Below are 25,130 nucleotides of genomic sequence, written 5' to 3' on the forward strand. Positions count from 1 at the left end.
GCCGTGATTGATGGGCTGTAGGTGGTGTTTCACTGCTCATCACAGCCCATCAGCTCCCTCCTCCCTTACAGCAAAGGGCTGCAAGCAGGAGACACGCTGTGCTGTGACAAGCGGCGAAACACCACCCACAACTCAGTGAGTCAGGAAGACTGGGGCCAGCTGCAGGGATGTGACGTGTTCGGAACTTGACATGACATCACCGTATGCCCAAGGTCATGGAGCCCCGGGGTGACGGAGCGGGGAACAGCGGTCTGCAATAGCGCCTCTCACAGGCACTATTGCCAACATAAGGTATTTGAGAGAAACATTGTGTCTCAATATAATATCGATCTAGAAAATAAAAAATATGGGTGAACCACTCTTTTAACGGAATGCTTGGTGTAGTTATTATAGAATACCTGTTTTGTCTGATGTAGATGTCCCAGTACTAAGATTTCTGAGCTGTGTATAATCACCCATACACCCCTGATATGTAGCTTCCTGTGTACACTGTGAGTTATCAACAAGCCGCTAATCAGTGATAGGGCGGGGTTACACAGATTAGCCTGACTACTACACAATGACGCCCAGTCCAGTAGTGATCCACTGCTGCTGATAAAACACTTTACAAAAACTATAACACTATGTCTATCAAGTGACACATCTCTGGAGTCAGGCTGTTTTGCCCTTATGCTTCTCTTAGATTAAATAGCAAAAAACAGCTGACAGATTTTCTGTAATTTATGTATTCTATGAACCCAGTAAGAAATATTTACTTTTTGTTTATTGTGCTCAAATGTAAATTAATTAAAAGTGATGCTTTTGCATAATTAAATCTCATATGACTTAGAATAGTTACTGAAAACAAATGAATGACACAAAAGTAAAGCCTTTTTTACATAACATTTGTTAATTCCACTCTTCCTTATGTCCATCATTTTTAACCCCTAAAGACCAGGCTCGTTTGGGTAATAATAATGGTAGTTTAAACAGAGAAAATATCAGACCTAGGAAAGGAAATGATTCCAATATATAAGCCTTATTAGTGACTTAACCTTCTGTTAATGGGTACTTAAAGTTCACATTTAATATGTATATTATTAAAAGAATATTGGTAAGAAAGTCTGAAGGAAAAAAGTGAAGTTATATTTTATTTTATTATATTTTACTTATTTGTCTATTTACATTTCTCTATCAACATCATTCTCACAATATGTTATGCGGGTATATTGGAGCACAAGTCTGAATCAAACTGCCCTATAAAATAAATCAATGCCAGAACTGCTGGTGTAAAAGGTCAAACAATTTTTCCAACAAAAATAGCATCTTAACATGTTTCACTGCAAAAGAGCATTTTCAAGGTAGCTGAAAATAATATGAATGCCCAGGGCACTGCAGTTTTATCTCTTATTTATACAGTATAAATTATGCTTGGTCAGAGATGCTACATCTGTTTCTGCTATGCTACATCTGACTGTCTCACTCAGATATAGATAGCTGAGATGGTTAGATGTAGTAAAGAAGAAATGGTCAGATGTAACAGAGCAGAGATAGTCAGAGATGCTACATACAGTATGATGTAGTGTCTCTGACAGTCTTAGCTCTGCTACATCTGAATGAGACAATCAAATGTAAGAGAGATAAAGAGAGAGAACTAACCCAGGAGTTCTTCAGCTCTAAAAGAGTAGATCCAGCTGAGCGAGGAGTCCCTGCACATAGCAGGGGAAATCAGATTAGTGCGGTGGCTCCAGTCATTGACAGAAGCTGCTTCACTGTACCTTGAGCACTCATGCACCAAGTGATGCTCGGCACTGTTCGTAACTCCATGGAGCATACTAATGTTTGATCAAGTTGCGAGGAGTGCCAAGCACGCTCACTCATCACGACTCACAAGCCAATAAAACTCCTTTCTGCATTTAGAGTCTTTTGTCACTTAGTAAAAATGCTGAACATTATCATAAATTGCTTATGGCTGTGTAAGCAGTCTAACTAGATTATTATTGATCACATGATGGGAGCATGACCAGCCGAGAAAATATAGAATTTGTAGATATTTGGAGGAAATGCACACAAACAAGTACAAACTATGCTTCAGCACTTTATTAATTCTTTCTCATATCCAAAAGGCATAATATACAGTTATAGACATTGACAAGCAAAGGGGTAACAATATTTTGAACTTCTGAGTCTATATTGCACCATCCACTACATCTTTGAGCATCACATTACCATCATTTTGTAGGCAATCATCTTGGATATCTCGTACATAAGTTTGACTTGCAACTATTTAGCATATGATTAGTAATTAGGGATGAGCGAATGTATTCACCACTATTCGGTATCCAACGGATAAAACAACATTCGCTCCGATACTTTCATTTTCATTTCTGACTTCCTGGTGCCTGTTTTCCAGCCAATGAACACATCTGATGTTGCTTGCCCTCACAGTAACGCCGCAGCCATCTTTGTTGTGGTGTTACTGTGATTGGCTTGGCCGCACAGCGTCATAGGGGCTATATAAGCCAGCGGCCATTTTGTGAACACGCAGTGATAGGGAGCTGGCGGTGTACATAGACTATATTGAGTGCAGGAGAGCGTTCGTAGATCCAACTAATAAATAGTCCTTGTAAGGACTGAACATAGTGTCCTGTAGCTGCTAGCAGCTCCATAAATTGCTTTTTTGATAAACAGAACACAGGTCTTTTGGTCTCTCTCTCTCTCTGTCTGTTGGTTTCTCCCTTCCCCCCCTCTCTCATACTCACCGATCACTGACCAATCACCGGCGCGGCGCTGCACAGCTGTACATGCTGCATTTTGGATGCATTTTGAATGCATTTTGGATGCATTTTTGACAGTGTGGTCCCACTCGGCTCTGCTACCTCCCCATAGAACATGGCTGGCTGCGAGACAGAGCCGCACGATCAGAGTGGACTCGGATGAACTTCACCAGACTTCATTGTCATTGTGCGGCTCTGTGTGTGTGCCGTGGCCTGGTTTGTGATCACAGGTGAAGGACTCACCGGTTACCTCCACCTGAGAGTGGTGGCCGTGGGTAACCTGAGTGACGTCACCGCTGACAGTGTGACTCACTTCAGTTGCTGCGTGGAGCTCACAGGAGTGGCGGTGTTCTACGGCCGCTCCTGTCAGCTTCATGTAGCAGAGCTGGATGCGTCATGGGACCTCGTGTGGATTACGCCGGACCTGGAGTGGTATTTGGGGATTTTAATAAAGTGGTGACAGAGGGTTGGGATTTTTTTGTCTTTAATTCCAAATAAAGGATTTTTTCGGGTGTATGTGTTTATTTACTTTCACTCACAGGTTAATCATTGGGGATGTCTCATAGATGCCTGCTATGATTAACCTAGGACTTAGTGGCAGCTGTGGGTAATAAGGATATTACCCCGATTTCCACCGCACCAGGGCAATTCTGGATGAGCCGGGTAGAGTCCCGGGACTGTTGCATCTAATGGGTGCGGCAATTCTGGGCGGCTGCTGGCTGATATTTTTAGGCCGGGGGCCTCCCCATAATGTGGGGCTCCCTATCCTGAGAATACTAGTCTTCAGCCGTGTGACTTTGCTTTGGCTGGTATCAAAATTGGGGAGGACTGCACGCCATTTTTTTTTAATTATTTATTTGACTGCACTACATAGACCCGCCCACTGGCGGCTGTGATTGGTTGCAGTGAGACAGCTATCATTTGCGTGGGGGGCGCGTCTGAATGCAACCAATCATAGGCGCCGGTGGGTGGGGGAAGCAGGGAATACGAGATGGAATAATGAGCGGCCGGCATTTTTAAAAGCTGGAGAAGAGCAGTGTGACAGTCATGGAGCACCATGCCGGTGATCGGTCAGTGATCGATGAGTATGAGAGAGGGGAACAGAGAGAGAGACCGATAGAGTTTTATTTGTCAAAAAAGCAATTTGGATTGAGAGCTGTTCTGGCGGCTACGTAAAAGCTGCGTGCTGCTCTGAGCACATTATTCCAAGACACCAGAAATGCAGTCACACACCTTCTACAGGCTGTGCCCATACTGTTATTGCCTTTTCCTATCCATTTCAGCCTTTCCATTAGGCCTAAGCCACACGGCGAGAAAAACAGTGCGAGTGGAGTGCGATAAAACATCGCATTCCCCTCGGACCAATTCTAGCCTGTGTGTCTGCACACATGAGCAATTATTTTCTCAGCCCTAATCAGACTGAGAAAACAATTGCAGCATGTTGCGATTGTAATGTGAGACTCTTTCTCTCGCACCCATTCAAGTGAATGGGGCGAGAGAAAAATCGCACTGCACTCGCGGTACACCGGTGTACCGCTAGTGCAGTGCGAGAATGGCAATAGCCGACTACGCAGGAGAGAGGTAGAGAAATCTCTCCCTCCCCTCCTGAGTGCCGGCCCACCCCCCGCAGCTGAGGTCTGCTCGCACGAACGGACCTCAGTTGCAAGGACACACGCATGACACTCGGCTCTGCTGTACTGCCAGCACGAGCCGAGTGTCATGCAAGTGGATCGCAGTAGTCCCCGTGTGGCCCCAGCCTAAGTCATCACAGCTCACCGTTAGGTCCAACGTGACATTATTCCAGTTTCCCATAGACTTACATTGGGCGTCGAATATTCGCGAATACGCGAATAGCGGCGACCTATTCATCGGATATTCGTCGAAGCGGATATTTTCGTATTCGATCATTCCTATTATTTATTCAAATTTTTGTCATGTTATTGCATTGCTACTGTTTGGCTCCTTATGGTTTAACACTAGAAGTCCCAGAAATTTCAAGCTCCCCCCAAAGTCCCGAAAGATGGTCAAATGACATACAATAAACTGAATAGAACTAACTAGAAACTTAATGGCTAAACTCAATGGAAAACAACAACCTCCTGTGGTGCAACAGTAATGGCCTTAATTACAGAACAAAAGACGGTGATTATAGGATGTTAGCTACAATCCTTCAGGTCATTCGACCCGCCTCTGGGTTCCAAAGGTAGAAATGTTAAATGATCCCTCTCTGGGACTTCTAGTGTTAAAAATGTTTTTCTTCCTATATACTACAAACTACAACCTGTTCTCACATTCCCTAATAGCTCAGTGTTTTAATAGGTTGATTCTCAAATGAAAGGTGATTGAATTGGTTTGAATCGAGGCAGGTATGAAGAAGATTTCCCAAGAAAAGAGAATCAGCATCATCCAGCTCTTCGATAGCAGTCTCTCGGCCAGGAAAATTGCCAAACTTCATCATGTGAGTGCCAAGACAGTTGGAAAAATATGAAATGAAGTCCATCCATCCATTCAAAAGCCAAGAGGTGGATGTCCAGGCAAAATATTGGAGTCAACAAGTCGCTCATCACAAGGTCTATCAGCTCTGATGAAACAAACACGGCAGTCGAGGTAGCTCATGTGCTTTGTAATAATGCTATCACAGACATCCATGCAAGCACCGTAAAACGCATATTACACAAGTCTGGAATGGTGGCCCAAAAAATGTGAAAAAGCCTCAACTTCAATATTATTATAAGAAGCGTCATCTCAAGTTTGCAAAGAAGTAACAAAAGTGGACAGTAGAAGATTGGAAATGGTGATTTGGAGTGATTAGACAAAAGTCAATAGACAAGGCTCTGATGGCTACAAATGGGTCTGGAAGAAACAAGGTAAAAAGGGCCTAATAGATTGAGAAATTGAGGGAACCATCAAATTCGGTGGAGGAAGCCTAATGATATGTGGGTGTTTCTCAGCCAAAGGCGTTGTATACTTGACCAGGATAGTTTGTGGTGTCAATGTTGAGCTATACACCATGTGCAGAATTATTAGTCAAGTTGTATTTTAGAGGATTTTTTTATTATTAATCGATGACTATGTTCTCAATCAACCCAAAAGACTCAAAAATATCAAAGCTTAATATTTTTGGAAGTTGGAGTGGTTTTTTTAGATTTGGCTATCTTAGGAGGATATCAGTTTTTGCAGGTAACTATTACTGTGCAGAATTATTAGGCAACTTAATAAAAACCAAATATATTCCCATGTCACTTGTTTATTTTCAACAGGTAAATCAATATAACTGCACAAAATTTAGAAATAAACATTTATGACATGCAAAAACAAAACCCCCAAAAATTAGTGACCAATATAGCCACCTTTGTTTATGATGACACTCAACAGCCTTCCATCCATAGATTCTGTCAGTTGCTTGATCTGTTTATGATCAACATTGCGTGCAGCAGCCACCACAGCCTCCCAGACACTCTTCTGAGAGGTGTACTGTTTTCCCTCCCTGTAGATCTCACATTTTATGAGGGACCACAGGTTCTCTATGGGGTTCACATCAGGGGAACAAGGGGGCCATGTCATTATTTTTTCATCCTTTAGACCTTTACTGGCCAGCCACGCTGTGGAGTAGTTGGATGCATGTGATGGAGCATTGTCCTGCATGAAAATTATGTTTTTCTTGAACGATACCGACTTCTTCCTGTACCACTGCTTGAAGAAGTTGTCTTCCAGAAACTGGCAGTAGGTGTGGGAGCTGAGTTTCACTCCATCCTCAACCTAAAAAGGTCCCACAAGTTCATCTTTGATTATACCAGCCCATACCAGTACCCCACCTCCACCTTGCTGGCGTCTGAGTCGGAGTGCAGCTCTCTGCTCTTTACTGATCCAGCCTCTGGCCCATCCATCTGGCCCATCTAGAGTCATCAGTCCATAAAACCTTTGAAAAATCAGTATTAAGATATTTCTTGGCCCAGTCTTGACGTTTTATCTCATGTTTCTTGTTCAAAGGTTGTCAATTTTCAGCCTTCCTTACCTTGGCCATGTCCCTGACTATGGCACACCTTGTGCTTTTTGATACTCCAGTAGCGTTGCAGCTCTGAAATATGGCCAACCTGGTGGCAAATGGCATCTTGGCAGCTTCACGCTTGATTTTCCTCAATTCATCGGCAGTTATTTTGTGCCTTTTTTGCCCAACACGCTTATTTTGACCCTGTTAGCTATTTGCCATGAAACGCTTGATTGTTCGGTGATCATTCTTCAAATGTTTGGCATTTTCAAGACTGCTGCATCCCTCTGCAAGACATCTCACAATTTTGGACTTTTCAGAGCCTGTCAAATCTCTCTTCTGACCCATTTTGTCAAAGGAAAGGAAGTTGCCTAATAAGTAAGCACACCTAATATAGAGTGTTGATGTCATTACACCTCACCCCTCCTCATTACAGAGATGCACATCACCTGATTTACTTAATTGGTAGTTGGCTCTCAAGCCTATAGAGCTTGGAGTAAGACAACATATATAAAAAGTAACTTGTGATCAAAATGCTCATTTGCCTAATAATTCTGCACACAGTGTATGTATGCTGCAAGACGAGTTACTTCATACATTCGAGAACTATGGATATGAAAAAAACAATATAATGTTCGAGCAGGACAATGACCCGAACCATACGTTGAGATTGGTGAAGAAATGGTTCAATAACAATAAAGTAAATGTGCTGCATTGGCCCTTACAATCCACTAATCTCAACCCAACTAAACACTTGTGGGTAGAGTTGAAGAAAAAGCTATATACATACCCAAGTGAGTCAACAAGTATGCACTAAAATAGGGACCGTGTAGAAGAGACCTGGGATCAGACTTCGGTAGAGACATGCTCGAATCTGATCAAGGGCATGCCCATAAGGATTCAGGGAGTGTTGATAGGCAAAGGTGGATTTACAAAATACTAACAAAATAATAAAAAAAATAATTTAGATATTTAAAAGTAAAACAGTAACAATGCAGTGCCATGATGAAAATCTGCATAACTAATCATATGCTAAATAATTGCAAGTCAAATTTATGTATGAGATAGCCAAGATGATTGTCTATAAAATGAAGGTAGTCTCATTCTGAAAGCTGTAGTTGATGGTGAGACATAAAGCCTGAAAGACAAAAGTTCAAAACTTTGTTTTCTTTTTTCTTGTCAGTGTATACAGTATATCTACAATGGGGTGAAAAAGTGTATGCCTCTTCCTGATTTCTTATTCTTTTGCATGTTTGTCACACTTAAATGTTTCAGGTCACCAAATAAATGTAAATATTAGACAAAGATGACACAAGTAAACACAAAATGCAGTTTTTGAATGAAGGTCTTTATTATTAAGGGAAAAAGAATATACCTAAAGGGCCCTGTGTGAAAAAGTGCTTGCTCCGTTACACGCTACGATTTATCTGACGATATGTCGTCGGGGTCACGGTTTCCTTGACGCACTTCCGTCATCGTTAGCGACGTCGTTGCGCATGACACCTACGTGCGATTCTGAACGATCGCAAATAGGTTGAAAATCGTTGATCGTTGACACGTCGTTCAGTTTCAAAATATTGTTCGTCGTTTGGAACGCAGCAGACATATTCCTACGTTTGACACCCTGACAACGACGAACAACATCCACACGACCGCCTTGGTCAAACAATATATCGCTGAACGATGTTGCGTCGTTTGTGAGATGTGTACGTGTGACCGCTACAAAACGACCTATGAGCGATCTCGGCAAATCATAACTACGATCTGGGCATGTCACCGCTACTGAGATCGTAGGATAAATTATAGCGTGTAACGGGGCCTTAATAACTGTCTGGGCCATCCTTAACAGCAACAACTGCAATCAAGCGTTTGCGATAACTGCCAATAAGTCTTTTACTATGCTCTTGAGGAAATTTGGCCCACTCATCTTTGCAGAATTGTTGTAATTCAGCCATATTTGATGATTTCCAAGTATGAACCATCTTTGTAAGGTCATGCCACAGCATCTGAATCAGATTAAGGTCTGTGTAAAGGTATCGTCACACTAAGCAACATCGCTAGCAACATCGCTGCTGATGCACAACTTGCTAGCGATGTTGCTTAGTGTGACATCCAGCAACAACCTGGCCCCTGCTGTGAGGTCGTTGGTTGTTGCTGAATGTCCTGGGCCATTTTTTAGTTGTTGCTCTCCTGCTGTGAAGCACACATTGCTGTGTGTGACAGCGACAGAGCAACAACTAAATGTGCAGGCAGCAGGAGCCGGCATCTGCGGACGCTGGTAACCAATGTAAATATCGGGTAACCAAGAAGCCCTTCCCTTGGTTACCTGATATTTACCTTTGTTACCAGCCTCCACCGCTCTCACGCTGTCAGTGCCAGCTCCTGCTCTGTGCACATGTAGCTGCAGTACACATCGGGTAATTAACCCCATGTGTACTGTAGCTAGGAGAGCAGGGAGCCAGCGCTAAGCAATGTTCGCGGCTCCCTGCTCTGTGCACATGTAGCTGCAGTACACATCGGGTAATTAATCCCATGTGTACTGTGGCTAGGTGTGCAGGGAGCCAGCGCTAAGCGGTGTGCGCTGGTAACCAAGGTAAATATCGGGTTGGTTTCCCGATATTTACCTTAGTTACCAAGCGCTGCATGCTTCCACGTGTAGCGACACTCCAGCGATCCCTGCCAGGTCAGGTTGCTGGTGGGATCGCTGGAGCGTCGCTTAGTGTGACATCTCGGCAGCGACCTCCTAGCAACTTACCAGCGATCCCTATCAGGTTGTATCGTTGTTAGGATTGCTGGTAAGTTGTTAAGTGTGACTGGGCCTTTAGGGTTGGCAGATTGGAAATCTAATATATAAAGCTGAATGTGTGTGTGTGTGTGTGTGTGTGTGTATGTCCGGGATTGGCATCTGCACCGTCGCAGCTACAGCCACAAAATTTTGCACACTCAAACTTCTGGACCCCGAGAGTGTCAAAGGCTATGTTTTGAGGGGAAATTTTAACCCCGCGCTTTACAATTATTCACCAAAAAACCTGCCTCCATTAAAGCGAATGGAGCTGTGAGCCATGGTGCAGCCAGAACTTCAGACGAATGCGCAGCCACACCCTTAAATGGAATGTTGGCATGTTACAATGCAGCCAGGGAAAGAGACAGACACAGACAGGGAAAGAGGCAGGCACAGACAGGGTAAGAGACAGACGCAAAGAGACAGACACAGACAAAGAGACAGACTGACAGGGATAGAGACAGAAAGGGAAAGAGAGGGAATGAGAGAGAGAGGTTAAGAGACAGACACAGACAGGTAAAGAGACAGACACAGACAAAGAGACAGAGACAGACACAGGGAAACAGACAGACAGGGAAAGAGAGGGAAAGAGACAGACAGGGTAAGAGACAGACAAAGACAGGTAAAGAGACAGACACAGGGAAAGAGACAGAGGGAAAGAGGGAAAGAGACAGACAGTGAAAGAAAGGGAAAGAGACAGACAGGGAAAGAGACAGACAGGGAAAGTGACAGAGATAGACAGACAGGGAAAGAGAGAGATAGATAGACAGACAGGGAAGGAGATTGAGACAGACGGAGAAAGAGACAGAGACAGTCAGAGACAGACAGGGAAAGAGACAGACAGACAAAGAGAGAGAGAGACAGAGAGATATATACAGAGGGGGAGACATTATAATTACATTTATATCTATTTGTTTTGTCGTTTTTGTGTGCAGAATACATTTTTGTTAATACATTCTATTTTGTTAACAGCAGTTATTAACCCGGGCGAAGCCGGGTAGTACAGCTAGTAATTAATAAAGCTCCAATCGCAACCCAGGTTCCAGCGTGCTCTAAGGTGGTATAGAGCTGCTAGTGTCCTGAGGACTTGCCGGATGACAGCACACCACATGAGGTAGAGTGCACTATACCCTGTGTTAACTGTCACACAGGTAGCACACGATGAGTAGTGTTACTGAGGCGTCAGGTGCCACAGGGTATTGCATCCAGTAACAGGTGCAGTGCTAACCCCGGATTCCTGGAAGACCAGTGCCGGTAAATACCATTCAAACACGGACATCCATGCCCTTTTTCCCTGGGTAACAGGCTAGAGACAGATCTGATGGAAGGCCACCTGTTGGTCAGGACTTATCCAATCCACTAATCAGAAACCTGGGAGCGGGAGGGGCTTGTCAATGTAGTTGACAGGAGACGGATGTCTTGATGGACAGTCGGACGGTCAGTCCGAAGTCAGTCAGACGTCGACGTTCAGACAAAGATTGTAAAGTGACTTATTGGGCTAAAGGAGTACGGTCGCCTGGGAGAGTACGGTGTGAGTACTCACGGGACTGAGCACTGGCGGGGTGCAGAGCCCTACTTCAGGAAGACACTTCAAGCTCACCTGATCAATCTGCCCGGTGAGGGAATAATCAAGGTTCCTCACCAACGTTAGTGTCCGGGGCACAGCAGCAAAGAGGAAACCCGGGAACTGGGACAGAGGTCCAACCCAAGAGAGGTTCAAGCTGCCTGCCATATGGGTGGGCCAGGACTGTGACAATAGGAGGGGACCCCAAAACGCTTCAGGCCACAGGGACCCACCAATTGCAGACGGGTGCATGTAAGTAAAGCTCACCAGGTCACCACACCGGCACTGGGTTTAAAGGAATACCGGATTACCTGAGGCCCAGATCGGTAGAAACCAGCACCAGACGGGTTTCAGCTTCACAGAACCAGTGAGTAAAGAACAAGTTAAACAGAGAAAAGTATTGTAGTGTGCATGTGCGGGCATTCTTTGACCTTTCCCCACACCTGCGCATTACAGTACGTTGCTCTGCCCTCAGCAGAGTAGCATGTGCAGAAGCACAATGGAGGATACTGTGTGGCTGACGTAGGGTGCGTCATCCACATGAAGCAGGGAAAGAACGGCGATCACAAGCAGAGAGAAGGCACCGGATCAAGATCAGCGACGTCCATTGAACCAGACAGCAGGTGAGTATAATAAAAGCTCTTTTTATGTTATACAAATCAGATTGGGCACTTATACAGTATATCATATTTTAGAAGGCTGTATATAAGGGCTAACTAGTGGTGGCTGCAGTTTATATGGGGAAAACCTTGTAACAGGTTCCCTTTAATATTTGCTTTCACGTGGTCAAGGTCACACTAGTGAATCTGTAATAATCAGTGGTAACAGTATATTGAACCAAATATCTATTGAACAAAATATTGTTTTAAGATACAAGAGATTAACTTTTTAATTGTTTTATTTATATTTCAGTTTACACATGTCCCAGTCTTGGAAATGTGAAGAATGGGTGGTATGCTCCTGAACTAGAGGAATACCTTCAAAATGATACTGTCACCTATGACTGTCATGAAGGATTTCAACTTGTTGGTAAAGCTTCAATTATCTGTGGCCATGATGGAAGATGGAAAACGAACCCACCAGAGTGTAGAGGTAAACATGCTTTGGGGATATTTGCTTTGGAAAAGGCTTTTCTTGATATCCCAGAATAGGATCAGATATAATCCTCGTCCCTAAATGTTCATCTTCTGCACAATGCCATTATATGTCACTAAGGCTGAAGTATTGGCCAGTCAGAGGTTTGATGACTAGTATCAGAATTATGGACTTAAAAATGGGAGCAAGGCTGTTAATGGTGTAGCCTTTCGTGTCACTTTGTGTGATAATAATGTGCCGAAACCCGTGTCAGCAGCCGGGCTTCTCGGATCCGGATCCGCGGTGGCTTGAGGGACGTCCGGACCCGGGGGTCCTGCGGTCACTCGAATTGAAGGGGGCTATGTACAGGGGATAGTGTGGAAAGTTCGTGATGCCACCTGTGGTGTGTGGTAAGGGTGAAGTACCACCGCTGCGGCTGGGAGTACCCGGTGGCGATGGTGTGGGCAGCCAGGTGTTTAACCCCCTCCACGGGTAGGGGGGATGCCCCGGGACTCGGTGATGGTGTCGGGGAGGTCCTGTCGGGCCGGTAAGGGTTAATTGTGTACTCACTCAGTCCAATAACGCTGACGCTGACAACCGTGGTAAACCAAAGTTCTTGATGCCACTGCAGCAGGGAGGGAGCACACCTGGATCCCATGGCCGTTGGTGTTGCTTGTTAGCCTGTGACCTTGACCTTGTCACCTCTTTCTACAGTTGGTCCCTTTCAGCTTAAAACTAAAATGGGTCCCACTCACCCATATGGCTAACGGAGTGAGCTTGCTCTCAGGATTCACGCTTGGGATTTTCTGGACTAGACAGTGGAAAGTCCTATCCCCCTCGTTGTGCTAGTACCCCGATTTTGGATCAGGTGGAGAACGGATCTTGAAGGCTCCGTCCTCGTTGGGTGAATTACCAGGACGCCTGAAGCTACTTCCTGGCCTGGGGTCCACGTACCCCGTCGTGCCCTGGCCCCTGCCCGGTGATGGCACAAGCCCGCCGGCTGTCCTCCTCGACAGTCTGTGCCCCTTGTCACGATCCCCTGCGACCGGGGTCCAGCTCCTACCAGGCCCAGACCAACGTCTGCTACCTAGTAAAACGAGGAGCCCAGCTCCTGACCTCCTCTCACTTTCACCTCCAACACTACACACTGACTGTCTCCTAACACTCCTGACCTCCCCTTAACCAACCCCCCAAAGTGGCCAACCCTATTCCCTTCAGGCTGTCCAATGGTGTGTCTGGTAGGTGTGGTGCAGAGTGTTCCTAGGGTTTTGATTAGCTTGTTCTTAGCAACACCAAAGATCAGGGACCCGTAACCAAGGACGAGGTGGATATCATGCAGAAGGGAAGATTGCACAATACCCTGTGATGACTTGATAGGCCAGGACGTCATATTTCCCCTTGGTTAAATGTAGCTCGTCCCCGAGCTACAGGACAACAGAGGTTTATTATTTTTGTTCAAAATTGTAGAAAAGGTAGAAAAAGAGGTTAACACTTTTATTAACATTTTCATCCCACACAGGGGAGGCAATTTTCTTAAATGTTACTAAACCTTTTAATGAGTTCATCTCTCAACGATGGGACGCTACCGGTTTCAATGGTAGCGGAGACTCATCCTGCTCCGTTGCAGCCTCTACCCACGACAGTCCAGTCCCAATGTCCCGGATCCCAGTTACCCTCCACCCAAACAGCCTGAACCCTTGCAAGGCCAATAGTGTGTCCGTGACCAGGTTAAGGTCCCGGGTGTTGTTTTAGACGACTCTGGTGGGCACAGGAGGTGCAACTATATACAATACACAAGTTCGTGTTGGTCACGACAGTCCTGTGACCGTGGTCCATGTTTACCTATATATAAAATGTAATGGAGTGCATGTACCGGGTGTACACACTTTTGGCAATTTTCTAGCAAATCCGGTTACTTCACTCTGTTCATTAAACTGGTTAATTAAGCACTTATTTACTAACATTTCTATATGGAAAATAGTAAACTGTGAAAAATAACAATCGAAAACACCGATACCTAACAGTTCTATGGCATCGTTAAACTACTGGCATTTACATTTTTCAAACTACCGGGTCCCGTAGCCACGCTTCCTTTCGACTACGCGCTACTGACGCCGGCACAAACTCTTCTTCAGGCATCGCATGCTTGGTCACCTCCAGGGCATACCAGCCCCGCTCTCCGCAATGCTGGGTGTAGGTGACCATCTCTTTAGGTTGGAGGTTGCGCCCGGGGTGCCCCCAGGGGAGGTGCGGTGCTACGTCCCGCCGGGACACAAACACCCCAGCTGTGAGGCCTGCTTCTTGGATGAACCCCCATCCTTGCTTGGGGTCAAACCGATCCACGAGACCACGGCACCGTGGCCCTCTTACTCGTGAAGCAGCGATCCTCACCTGCTCTTTTTCTGCTCTGTTGCGGGTGGCAAGCTCCAGCCATCACCGGTTTTGCGTGGTAATCTCAGCTTGTAATCATTGGTGATGTTGTTCCCAGTAAGGGGCGTCAGCGTCCGGCCTCAGCTCCCTAGCTGGCTCTTGTTTGATGTGGACTCTTGCGGCCCCAACAGCTGTCGGGATGCCACGTGGCAGTGGAACCGGTGGATATTTAGGCTCCACTCCCGCATCTGCAGGTAGAAAGACCGACTGCTCCACAGCTGGGGTTGCAAGGTCCGGGTGCTCCGCCTCTGAAGACGGGCCCGGTGATGTGGCCAGGTCTGGTCTGGCCGGGGTCCGGATGACCGCTGTCGTGACAGGGATGATAGACAGCACCGTGGTTTCTGCAGCTGGAGCTTCCTTTAAAGACACTGAAGGTTCCACTAAAGGGATTGGTGTGGGCAGCTCGGCATCCACCGAGGACGGGGTAGGTGGCGGTGTAGGGCTCACCGCAAGTGAGGGCGGTCCGGATCCCTAAGCCGCTGTGGCCGGATTTGGGCAATCAATAGGGACTGGGTAACCACTTACCCTCTCTTCATATGGGATCTCAATCTCACGGGCTCGCACCGCCATCGCCAGGCTCCTCATCTCTTCCCTCCAGTGGTTGAGGATGAACAAGAACTGCATCTGCATTCTTCTATACAGCTGCTCTGTCTCTTCCTCTATCCATGTCGTGGTCCTGGGAACAGCACGTTCCGGTGACCAGTCTCGCTCTGCCATCTTTCCTCTGCATTGTCCAGGAACGTTATGGCAGAGTCCTGGCGTCCCTGCTTCACTTCCGCTGTTGTTACATTCCGGCACGCCCCCTTGGTTTTCACTCAGCATTCTTTCGCGCGCTGTGGCCCTCTGGGAACTTCCGGTTACAGCCTCAAATGCAAGACGAAGGGCGGGGCTTCTGCTTCGCGCTCTTTCTCTGGGAAGATGGCGTTTTGGTGCGAAAAGATTGCAGAAAATGGCGGAATTGGCGGGAAGAGGAATGTTGACTCCCAGTTTTCGGCTTCAAGGCGCACGTCACCCAGGTAAGTGGGTCCTGCTCATATCCTGTTTGTGACGTCAAGAAATTCAAGGTGTGGCGCCCCCGCGTCAGTAGCCTAGCTGCTTGGATCCTGATCCACGGTGGATAGAGAACCGTCTGGACCCGGGGGCCGTGCGGACACTCGAATTGAAGGGGGCTATGTTGAGGGGATGGTGTGGAAACTTCGTGACGCCACCCGTGGTGTGTGGTAAGGGTGAAGTACCACCATTGCGGCTGGGAGTACCCGGTGGCGATGCCGTGAGCTGAGCAGCCAGGTGTTTAACCCCCCCACGGGTAGGGAGGATGCCCCGGGACTCGGTGATGGTGTCGGGAGGTGCCGTCTGGCCGGTAAGGGTTAATTGTGTACTCACTCAGTCCAATAATGCTGATGCTGACAACCATGGTAAACCAAAGTTCTTGATGCCACTGCAGCAGGGAGGAAACACGCCTGGATCCCGTGCCCATTGGTGTTGCTTGTTAGCCTGTGACCTTGACCTTGGCACCTCTTTCTACAGTTGGTCCCTTTCAGCTTGAAACTAAAACGGGTCCTGCTCACCCGTATGGCTAACGGAGTGAGCTTGCTCTCAGGATTCACGCTTGGGATTTTCTGGACTAGGCAGTGGGAAAGTCCTATTCCCCTTGTTGCGCTAGTACCACGATTTTGGAGCAGGTGGAGAATGGATCTTGAAGGCTCCGTCCTCGGGTGATTTACCAGGATGCCTGAAGCTACTTCCTGGCCTTGGGTCCACGTACCCCGTCATGCCCTGGCCCCTGCCCGGTGATGGCACAAGCCCGCCGGCTGTCCTCCTCAACAGTCTGTGCCCCTTGTCACGATCCTCTGCGACCGGGGTCCAGGTCCTACCAGGCCCAGACCAACGTCTGCCACCTAGTAAAACGAGGAGCCCAGCTCCTGACCTCCTCTCACTTTCACCTCCAACACTACACACTGACTGTCTCCTAACACTCCTGACCTCCCCTTAATCAACCCCGCAAGTGGCCAACCCTATTTCCTTCAGGCTGTCCAATGGTGTGTCTGGTGGGTATGGTGCAGAGTGTTCCTAGGGTTTTGATTAGCTTGTTCTTAGCAAGACCAAAGGTCAGGGACCCGTAACCAAGGAGGAGGTGGAAATCATTCAGAAGGGCAGATTGCACAATAACCTGTGACGACCTGATAGGCCAGGGAGTCACAATAACTTTGGAACATTTTTACAAATCCTAGTGATTCTAAGATTGTGTTTTTCATGACACTTTGCACTTTATGATAGTAGTACAGTTAGGTCAATAAAATTTCTGTTTATTTATGAAAATATTGGAAATTTGGTGAAAATCTTGAAACTTTTTGATTTCAAAGTTTTTATTTTTTTGGCCTTTAAACTGCCATACCACACAAAATAGTTAATACATGATATTTACCACATGTCTACTTTACATCAGTACCATTTTTCAGGTAAAATATATCTTTGTACCGTGTTAGCCAGTAGAGATAAAAAATTGTTTAAAAGAACTGAAGTCCTCAGCGGTTGATACCTTTTAATGGCTAACTGAAAAGATGGTAATAATAGCAAGCTTTCGAGACTACGTAGGTGTCTTCTTCAGGCTCAGTATAACACAAAATCTGAAGAGTCACATATTTATACACAACAGGACATAGAATAGGGCAGTAAATAAAACAAGTTATGTGAAGCAGAACTATCACTATGGCAAGAGGATAAACTGTTGTGGCCATAAATATTGCTGCACTTCAGTGTGAGAGATTTATTGTCCTCTGATTGGGGTCTGGTCCAGAGCTGGGATGCTTCCATATGGTCTGAGGAGAACATCTCTTAATTGATGTAAAAAGAAATGAATCCATGTGACATATTCATTCCTGCTCTGAATGTGTCAAAGGTCATCATAAGTTTGTACTCCCATAGTCTCCTATCTCTCTGGGACTTGAAATTTCCTTCAATACCAGCAATTTCATGTCCATGATGCTGTGGTCTGGGTTACAGAAATGCCACAAAATTACAAGAATGCACAACATCTCAGAAAAAGAACTCATTAATCATCAAGCCTCTCCTTGAGGAATATGAAACACAACAGAAGAAAAAACGGAGATTAAATGGCTAAGGTAAAAATAGTAATTTTATTGAACATCATAATTAATATAGATAGAGATATATAGAAAAAATTCACACAATTCAAAACAAGGTGCCGTAGATGTTCCAAGGAAAAGAGAGGGGAAAGATAGGGAATGGAAAACCCACCCTATTTTAATTCCACAAGAGGCGGACACATCCGCATTAAATTCAAGGAGTGTACATGGGGAGCATAACATGTAATACTATAAATAAATAGATATAAATAGAAGGCAATAAATAGAGGGAATGGGGCTATTGCACATATTCATTCATTCAATTCATTGTATTGCTCTGTATCCCAGCCATGGTATAGGCGAGGTATGAAAAAGGAGAATATTGCCTACAAGGAAAAAAATTGTAATAAAGTATCACCCATGAAACCGTGACCCCACCGACGTGTCCCTTACTGCCTGAAAACCTCCGACGAGCGTTTTGCGATGTTATAATAGACTGCTTCGTCCGGGAGAATGATCTGAACTGCAGATATAGGACCTTAAATACCCGGTCACATGACCGGATTGGTTGCGTATAACAAGGACCTATCCGGTCCCAACAGCCAATCCCAACCCGCCGTCGGCGCATGCGCGCCGCATGTGCCGTGCCCAGAACGCCCACACCAGACATCATGGAGCTGCATAGAGGGAGTGCGTACAGTGTCACAGGTAACCATAGACACTGCACACACGCCCACATCACCATAGAGATTCCGATATAGAACACTGCAGGCACGCACAGGCGGCAGACATGCACACCGGTAGCAAGGACGGGCTGTTAACAAACTTAACACATAATACAAAAATGAGGGAAATCAAAATATTACAATAGCAAATTGGCATAAGTAGCAGCATTAATCAAAATATATTAAAAAATGCATAAGATCGTAGGGTTTTTTTCCCCTCCTTTTTTCTTTCATTCTGTGCATAACACTAGTCTTCCTTCATTGATGCATATATATTCCATGTAGTTCTATGGAACCAGAATTTCAGAATTAAACCTGCAAAGATTATATAGGGCAGAGAAAGAAAAGGTTTGTTTTAGAAATAAATATGACATATAAAGACATTTTTTAGCACCATATAGTTACATAGAAATAGGATTAAAAACACTTAAAACTGATGGTATATATTTGATGCATGGTGATAACATGTTTATAAAAAACAAGAAAAGCTGAGGGATTCATTTAGCCCTTTAGGAGACACAGTATCTAGTACCGTAATCCACCTCGCCTCCCTTTGGGCCAGGAGCTTTTTAACGTCACCACCTCGTATACCCATATGGACTACATCAATCCCCCTGACACTAATAGATTTAGGATTACAATCATGAAAGGCCTTAAAGTGTCTGGGGATAGTATTGAGTTCTACCTCATTGGTCGCCATTCTAGCTGCGCCAATATCTCTCACATGTTCTCGTACTCTTACTCTCAATTGTCTAGAGGTGAGACCTATATAGATTTTTCCACAGCCACATGTGGCATAATAAATAACATTAACAGTGCCACGGGTGATGTGTTCTCTGATGTCAAAACACCTCTGACCATCACTTGTTTTAAAGGTAGAGCTGCGAGGGATATTGGCACAGGAGATATAGCGACCGCAGGGGAAACAGCCTTTAGTTGGACCCCAGGAACCAAAGGGATTCATGGGCTTCAGTGGGACATAGTGACTCCTAACCAGGTAGTCTTTCAAATTCTTGCCCCTTTTAGCCACCATCAAAGGATTCACAGGGAGGAAGGATTTTAGAGAAGGGTCCGATTGTAACACCGGCCAGTGTTTCAAAAGTATACCTCTTATATCATCCCACCTCTCATTGTAGGTTGAAATAAACCTGATATGTTCAAGATTTCCGTCCTCATCACTGTTCTTTTTGCTTAGTAGTTCACATCTTGGTGTTGCTCTCGCTCGATTGTATGCTTGTTTGAGGCATCTTGAACCATACCCCCGCTCTCTAAATCTGGATCTCAAATCCCCAGCATGTTTTTCAAATGAACGGTCCGAGGAACAAATACGCTTGACCCTAAGGTATTGGCCAGTTGGGATGGCTCTAATGGTGGAGTGTAGATGGGCAGAAGAGGCATGCAACAATGAATTTACCGATGTTTCCTTCCGATATATCTCAGTCTGCACCATCCCAAGATCATCTATATTGATCTTGATATCTAAAAACTCCAGTTCATCCTGACTGTATTTATATGGCAATTTGATATTGTACGGATTGTGATTGAGTTGGCCCATGAACTCCTCGAGTGATGTAGAGGTACCCTGCCAAATGAATAGCAAATCATCTATGTACCTCACCCACAACTGCACCCTGGATGCGGCCTGTGCCCCCCGTCACCAAACAAACCCCTCTCCCAGTAACCGAGAAGGAGGTTTGTGTATGAGAGCGCACAGGCCACACCCATTGCGGTGCCTCGTCTCTGTAAATAATATCTGTCCTTAAAAATAAAATAGTTGTGGGTGAGCACAAACTCGAGTAGCTCAAGGACCAACTCACAGACCCGTGCATCCCAACTGCTAGTTCTTAAATAAAAACGTACCGCCCTCAGACCGTCATCATGCTCAATGCTCGTATATAGGGATTCGACATCCGCAACAACAAGGAAGGTATCTCCCTCCATATGAATCCCATCAATCCTGTTTAGTACCTCGGTCGTATCCCTGATGTATGAGGGTAACGTCTCAACCAGGGGCTTCAGATAGTAGTCAATGAACTGGCAGACAGTGCTACACAGTCCATCAACCCCGGAGATGATCGGTCGACCGGGCGGATTGATGGGATCCTTATGGATCTTTGGCAAGAGGTAGAATGTTGGCACCCTAGGGGACTTCAGGTATAAGCGATCAAAAACTTTTTTAGATATTATCCCTTGATCCAATGCATCTGTAAGGATAAGGTACAACTGAGTTGCGAAAGCCACTGATGGACATGAGTATAGTTTCTCATATGTTATTCTATCCTTTAGCTGACGATGAGCCTCCCCCTTATACTGATCAACCGGCCACACCACTATATTGCCCCACCTTATCCGCCGCCTTGAAGACAACGTCATCCATTTCCTGGAGGTCACTCAGTGCCCTCCTCTGAACCCTAGTGAGGTTGTCTCCAAAGCGGCGTGTCGATAGTTTCTGTAAGTCCTCCGTGACAAGTTTGGTAAATATTTCCACAGCAGGACATAATGATAAGATCGTCGATTTTGGTAAAATAAATTTGGGAAACTCACCGCCAGTTTGAACTGTTTGTTCCGCCATCAGTGATTCCAGGGCTTGTAGGGCCCTCCGCTCAGCTGTATCCATCCCTTGTCCATCAATCTTTTGTAAATGCAGTTTTTTGAGAATTAATTTCCGAGCAAATAGATTTACATCTTTGTATGCTATGAGAAATCAAACACATTGGTGGGAGAAAATGTTAGTCCCTTACTTAGAAGTGACAACTGCACATTGGTCAAATTACGATCTGAAAGGTTAATCACCTGAACTCCCCCTTTGGTTTTGCCATCCCTCTTGCCAAAGTTGTTATTCCTCTTTTATTGTCGCAATCTATTGTCCCAAGGTGTATATGATTGCTCATTATTTCTAATGGGATTAGATCCTCCAGCAACCATTGGGCCATCTTCCCCTGATGTATTCGACGTCATAGAGCCTGATCTGGATCTGTTATCCGGGGGTATGCGTGAATAAGGGTGAGACCTCTCCCCGATGTGTCTCCAGCGGTACATCTTGTTATTCTGTCTATCACCCATGTCTCTTTGAAACTTTCATAATTTCATCACCTGGATCTCCTTCCCCAGGGATTCAATCTCCTCATCAGTCTCCTCAATGAACGTTTTATATAAAGTTGGAGAGAGATTCTTCTCAATCTCCTTTTGTATCTCCAAAATCTCAGATTCTAGATTCTTGAGTGTATCTTGATTTAATCCTATCAGGAGTTCCATGAAGCCCCTTGAGCATATACCTGCCAGGGTTTCCCATTTATTCTTTAAAACTCTCATCACTGATGGGGAAGGAGGGAAATACCTGAATCCTTAGGCCTCTGGGTATTAATCCCATCTCCACATACCGCTCTAGAAAAGTACGGTTTTAATTGTGTGGGTTACAGAAATGTTTGGCCACAGGTAGATCTATCCTTTTTTCTCTAATTGTGTGGCGGTGAGAATTCATCCTTGTCCTGAGCTGTTGTCCTGTCTCTCCTACATACAGATCCCCAGTTGGACATTTGGTACATATAATTAAGTACACTACATTGGTTGTAGTGCATCTGAAGGTACCTGGGATCTTGTAGTCCTGATGTGATCTGGGAATCTTTATCTTGTCCGTTGTCAGTATAAATGGACAGGTCTTACATTTTTTCTGGTTGCAGGGAAATGTTCCTGTTGTTGTTGGAGAGGACAGGGTGCTTCTGACAATGATGCTTCTTAAATTTGGGGGCTGTAAACAGTAACAGCCCCCAAATCTAAGAAGCATCATTGTCAGAAGCTCCCTGTCCTCTCCAACAACAACAGGAACATTTCCCTGTAGTTGCCTCGAGTGATCACGCGGGCCGGCTCTTTACTATGTGCGCATCCCCCACTCATCATCCCACCCACTTGTCAGCGCTGGCTTCAGTGCTGAGAGATGATTGGCGAGAGGATGGGCGTGCATATGAAATGAGCGGGCCCCCGTGGTCAGGGTAGCGCTGCTACAGCCTGCTCCTGGCTCTGATGACCCGCTCCACCACCACCTCACCCGCCTTCACCCGCTCCACCACCACCGCACCGCAGCCATCGGACTATAAGACGCACCCCCCACTTTTCCCCAAAATTTTGGGGGAAAAAAGTGCATCTTATAGTCCAAAAAATACGGTATGTTATTTTAGCAATGTTACCGTTTATCATGCTCTAGCAGCAAATCCTCACTGCTAGCTCCAGTTCTGATGGGGTTAATCTCTTTCCTGACTTCCTGGGTTCAATTCCTACAACTTCCATGATCCTTTGCGGTGGCCTGTAGGCCTGTATCTATCACACCCACTCAGAACTCCACCCAAACTCCTCCCTGCCATCTTTCCTGTGTTTGTACCTGCTGCATGTTATTGAATCACAGAGAGAGATCATACCAACTCCAAGCTCTGCACAAGCAAGGGAAGAAAGCAGCTATTTTCTGCTCGTTCTCATACAGTTCATAGTGTGTGTGCATATATATATATATACATATATATATATATATATATATATATATATATATATATATATATATATATATATATATATACTAAAATAATGATTGGGCGGCGCAATGTGAAAAAATGAATAATTGAAAAAATGATGTTGGGGTCCCGATATTTTTTTTTAGAACAAACGCAGGTAAAGGTGCTGTCACATCTGTGTATAAAATATACTTGGTTAAGCAGACAGCTGTAGTCTGGTATTCTCAGGCTGGGTAGGCCCATGGTTATTGGACCCTCCCAGCCTAGAAATAGCAGGCCGCAGCTACCCCAGAAGTGGCGCATTCATTAGATGCGCCAATCCGAGCACTTCACCACAGGTCTCCCCATTACCCTGGTGCGGTAGCAAACGGGGTAATAAATGGGGTTGATTTCAACTGTGAATTGCCAGCTGACCCCAAGCCCTGGTATTAGTAATGGTGGGCGTCTATCAGATACCCCCCCATTACTGATTCAATAGTTGAACAAATAAAAAAATTATTTGGACAAACACCCCTCAACTACAGCCCTCGTTCACCAATTTATTACAATTTAAAAAAATAAATAAATGTCCGACGTAGTTCATAGTGAGGTCCCATGACGATTCACAAAAGCGAACCTGAAAGACATCAAAAGAGAAAATGATTACAAAAATAAAGACAAGACACCCTAATTCATCAATTTAGTCCCCTGCAAAATCCCTAATCCGGTCCGGTGTAATCCAATAAGGGGGTCCCATGACGGTCCCATACTCGCTATTCCTGTCAGTGAAGAACAGAACTTTCCCTATTGGCTGGGAGAGCTGCACAGCCCTGTTCTCTGTGCTACATCCCCCTGCACTGCTCTGCTCTGTGTTCGCCTGCGCTGCTTTGCTGTGTTACCCTGAGCTGCTCTGCCCCCCCCTGCACTGCTCTGCACCCCCTGCACTGCTCTCCCCCTCCTCACTGCTCTGCTCACCCACACTGCTCTGCCTCCCCCAAATTGCTCTATTTCCTGCGCTACTCTGTGTTCCCCTGCTCTGCCTCCCTGCACTGCTCTCTGCTTATGCACACTACTCCGCACACACTGTGCTCTGCTCACCTGCACTGCTCATGTACACTGCTCTGCACACCCGCACTGCTATCTGCTCATGTACACTGACCTGCAAACACACACACTGCGCTCTGCTCATGTACACTGCTCTGCACAAACACACACACACTGCGCTCTGCTCACCCGCACTGGTCTCTGCTCATGTATACTCCTACACACACACACTGCTCATGTAAACTGCCATGCACACCCTCACTGCTCGCTGCTCATGTACACAGCTCTGTACACCTGCACTGCTCATGTACACTGCTCTGTACACCCCCACTCACTGTGCTGTGGTCACCTGCACTGCTCATGTACCCTGCTCTGCACACCCACACTGCTTTACACACACATACAAACACACACACACTGCGCTCTGCTCATGTACACTGTTCTGTGCAGACACACTCTGCACTCTGCTCATGTACACTGCTCTGCACACATACACACTGCACTCAGCTCATGCACACTGCTCTGCTCACACTGTGATCTGCTCATCGCCCCCTCCCCCGTGCAATAACATACTCACCCGACATGACTCCTCCTCTCCTCTCGCTCATGATGCCAGCTACACCACACACAGCTGCAGGATGGGTAAGTAAATCCTCCTCTCCTTTTCCTCTCGAAACTGGGCTGTGACGTGCGGTGAGTCCACTCAGGATGAGTGGCAGCTGGAGCTGCTGATGTAACGTCAACTTTTAGAACCCGGAAGTTGACGTGACATTTGCAGATTACAGCGGCCACAGCACCGGGGGTCATGTGATCGACATTGAGCGAGCAGGATAGCGCCTTTAAGTGCCTGAAGTGAAAATAGAAGGTAATTAAAAAGAGACTTGTAATAGGGATTTAAATTGATATTGAAAAATTAAAAAATGGGTGACTTTTAAATGTTTTCCAGCATATTTCATCATTTTTTAACAAAATCTAATTTTTTTTTAAAGATCTATTCAGTTTTGAAGTAATCTTGAGCTGTTAATATGTCAGAAAACCTAAAAAAGTGATACAATTTAAAAAAAATGATCAAACTACTCAAAACTACATTTGGAAAGTTTTTTTTAACCCTTCGGGGGCTTCACAGGAATTAATGAAAATTGATAGGGAAAAAAATAAAAATTAATATTTTTTAAATAAAATGTTGCTTTAGCTTTAATT

General features: G+C 45.5%; 1 protein-coding gene across 3 annotated transcripts in view; it reads left to right on the forward strand.

The window, feature by feature from the left end:
- LOC142291291 (sushi, von Willebrand factor type A, EGF and pentraxin domain-containing protein 1-like) overlaps positions 1 to 25,130 on the forward strand; it is a 344,209-nt gene that overhangs the window by 201,786 nt on the left and 117,293 nt on the right. For all 3 annotated transcript variants that reach the window (XM_075335715.1, XM_075335716.1, XM_075335717.1), the window contains one exon: positions 12,003 to 12,182. In XM_075335715.1, the coding sequence (XP_075191830.1) occupies positions 12,003 to 12,182 (180 nt within the window). The remainder of the gene's footprint in view (positions 1 to 12,002; positions 12,183 to 25,130) is intronic.

Source organism: Anomaloglossus baeobatrachus, chromosome 2, assembly GCF_048569485.1.
Source record: "Anomaloglossus baeobatrachus isolate aAnoBae1 chromosome 2, aAnoBae1.hap1, whole genome shotgun sequence".
Lineage (NCBI taxonomy): Eukaryota > Metazoa > Chordata > Amphibia > Anura > Aromobatidae > Anomaloglossus > Anomaloglossus baeobatrachus.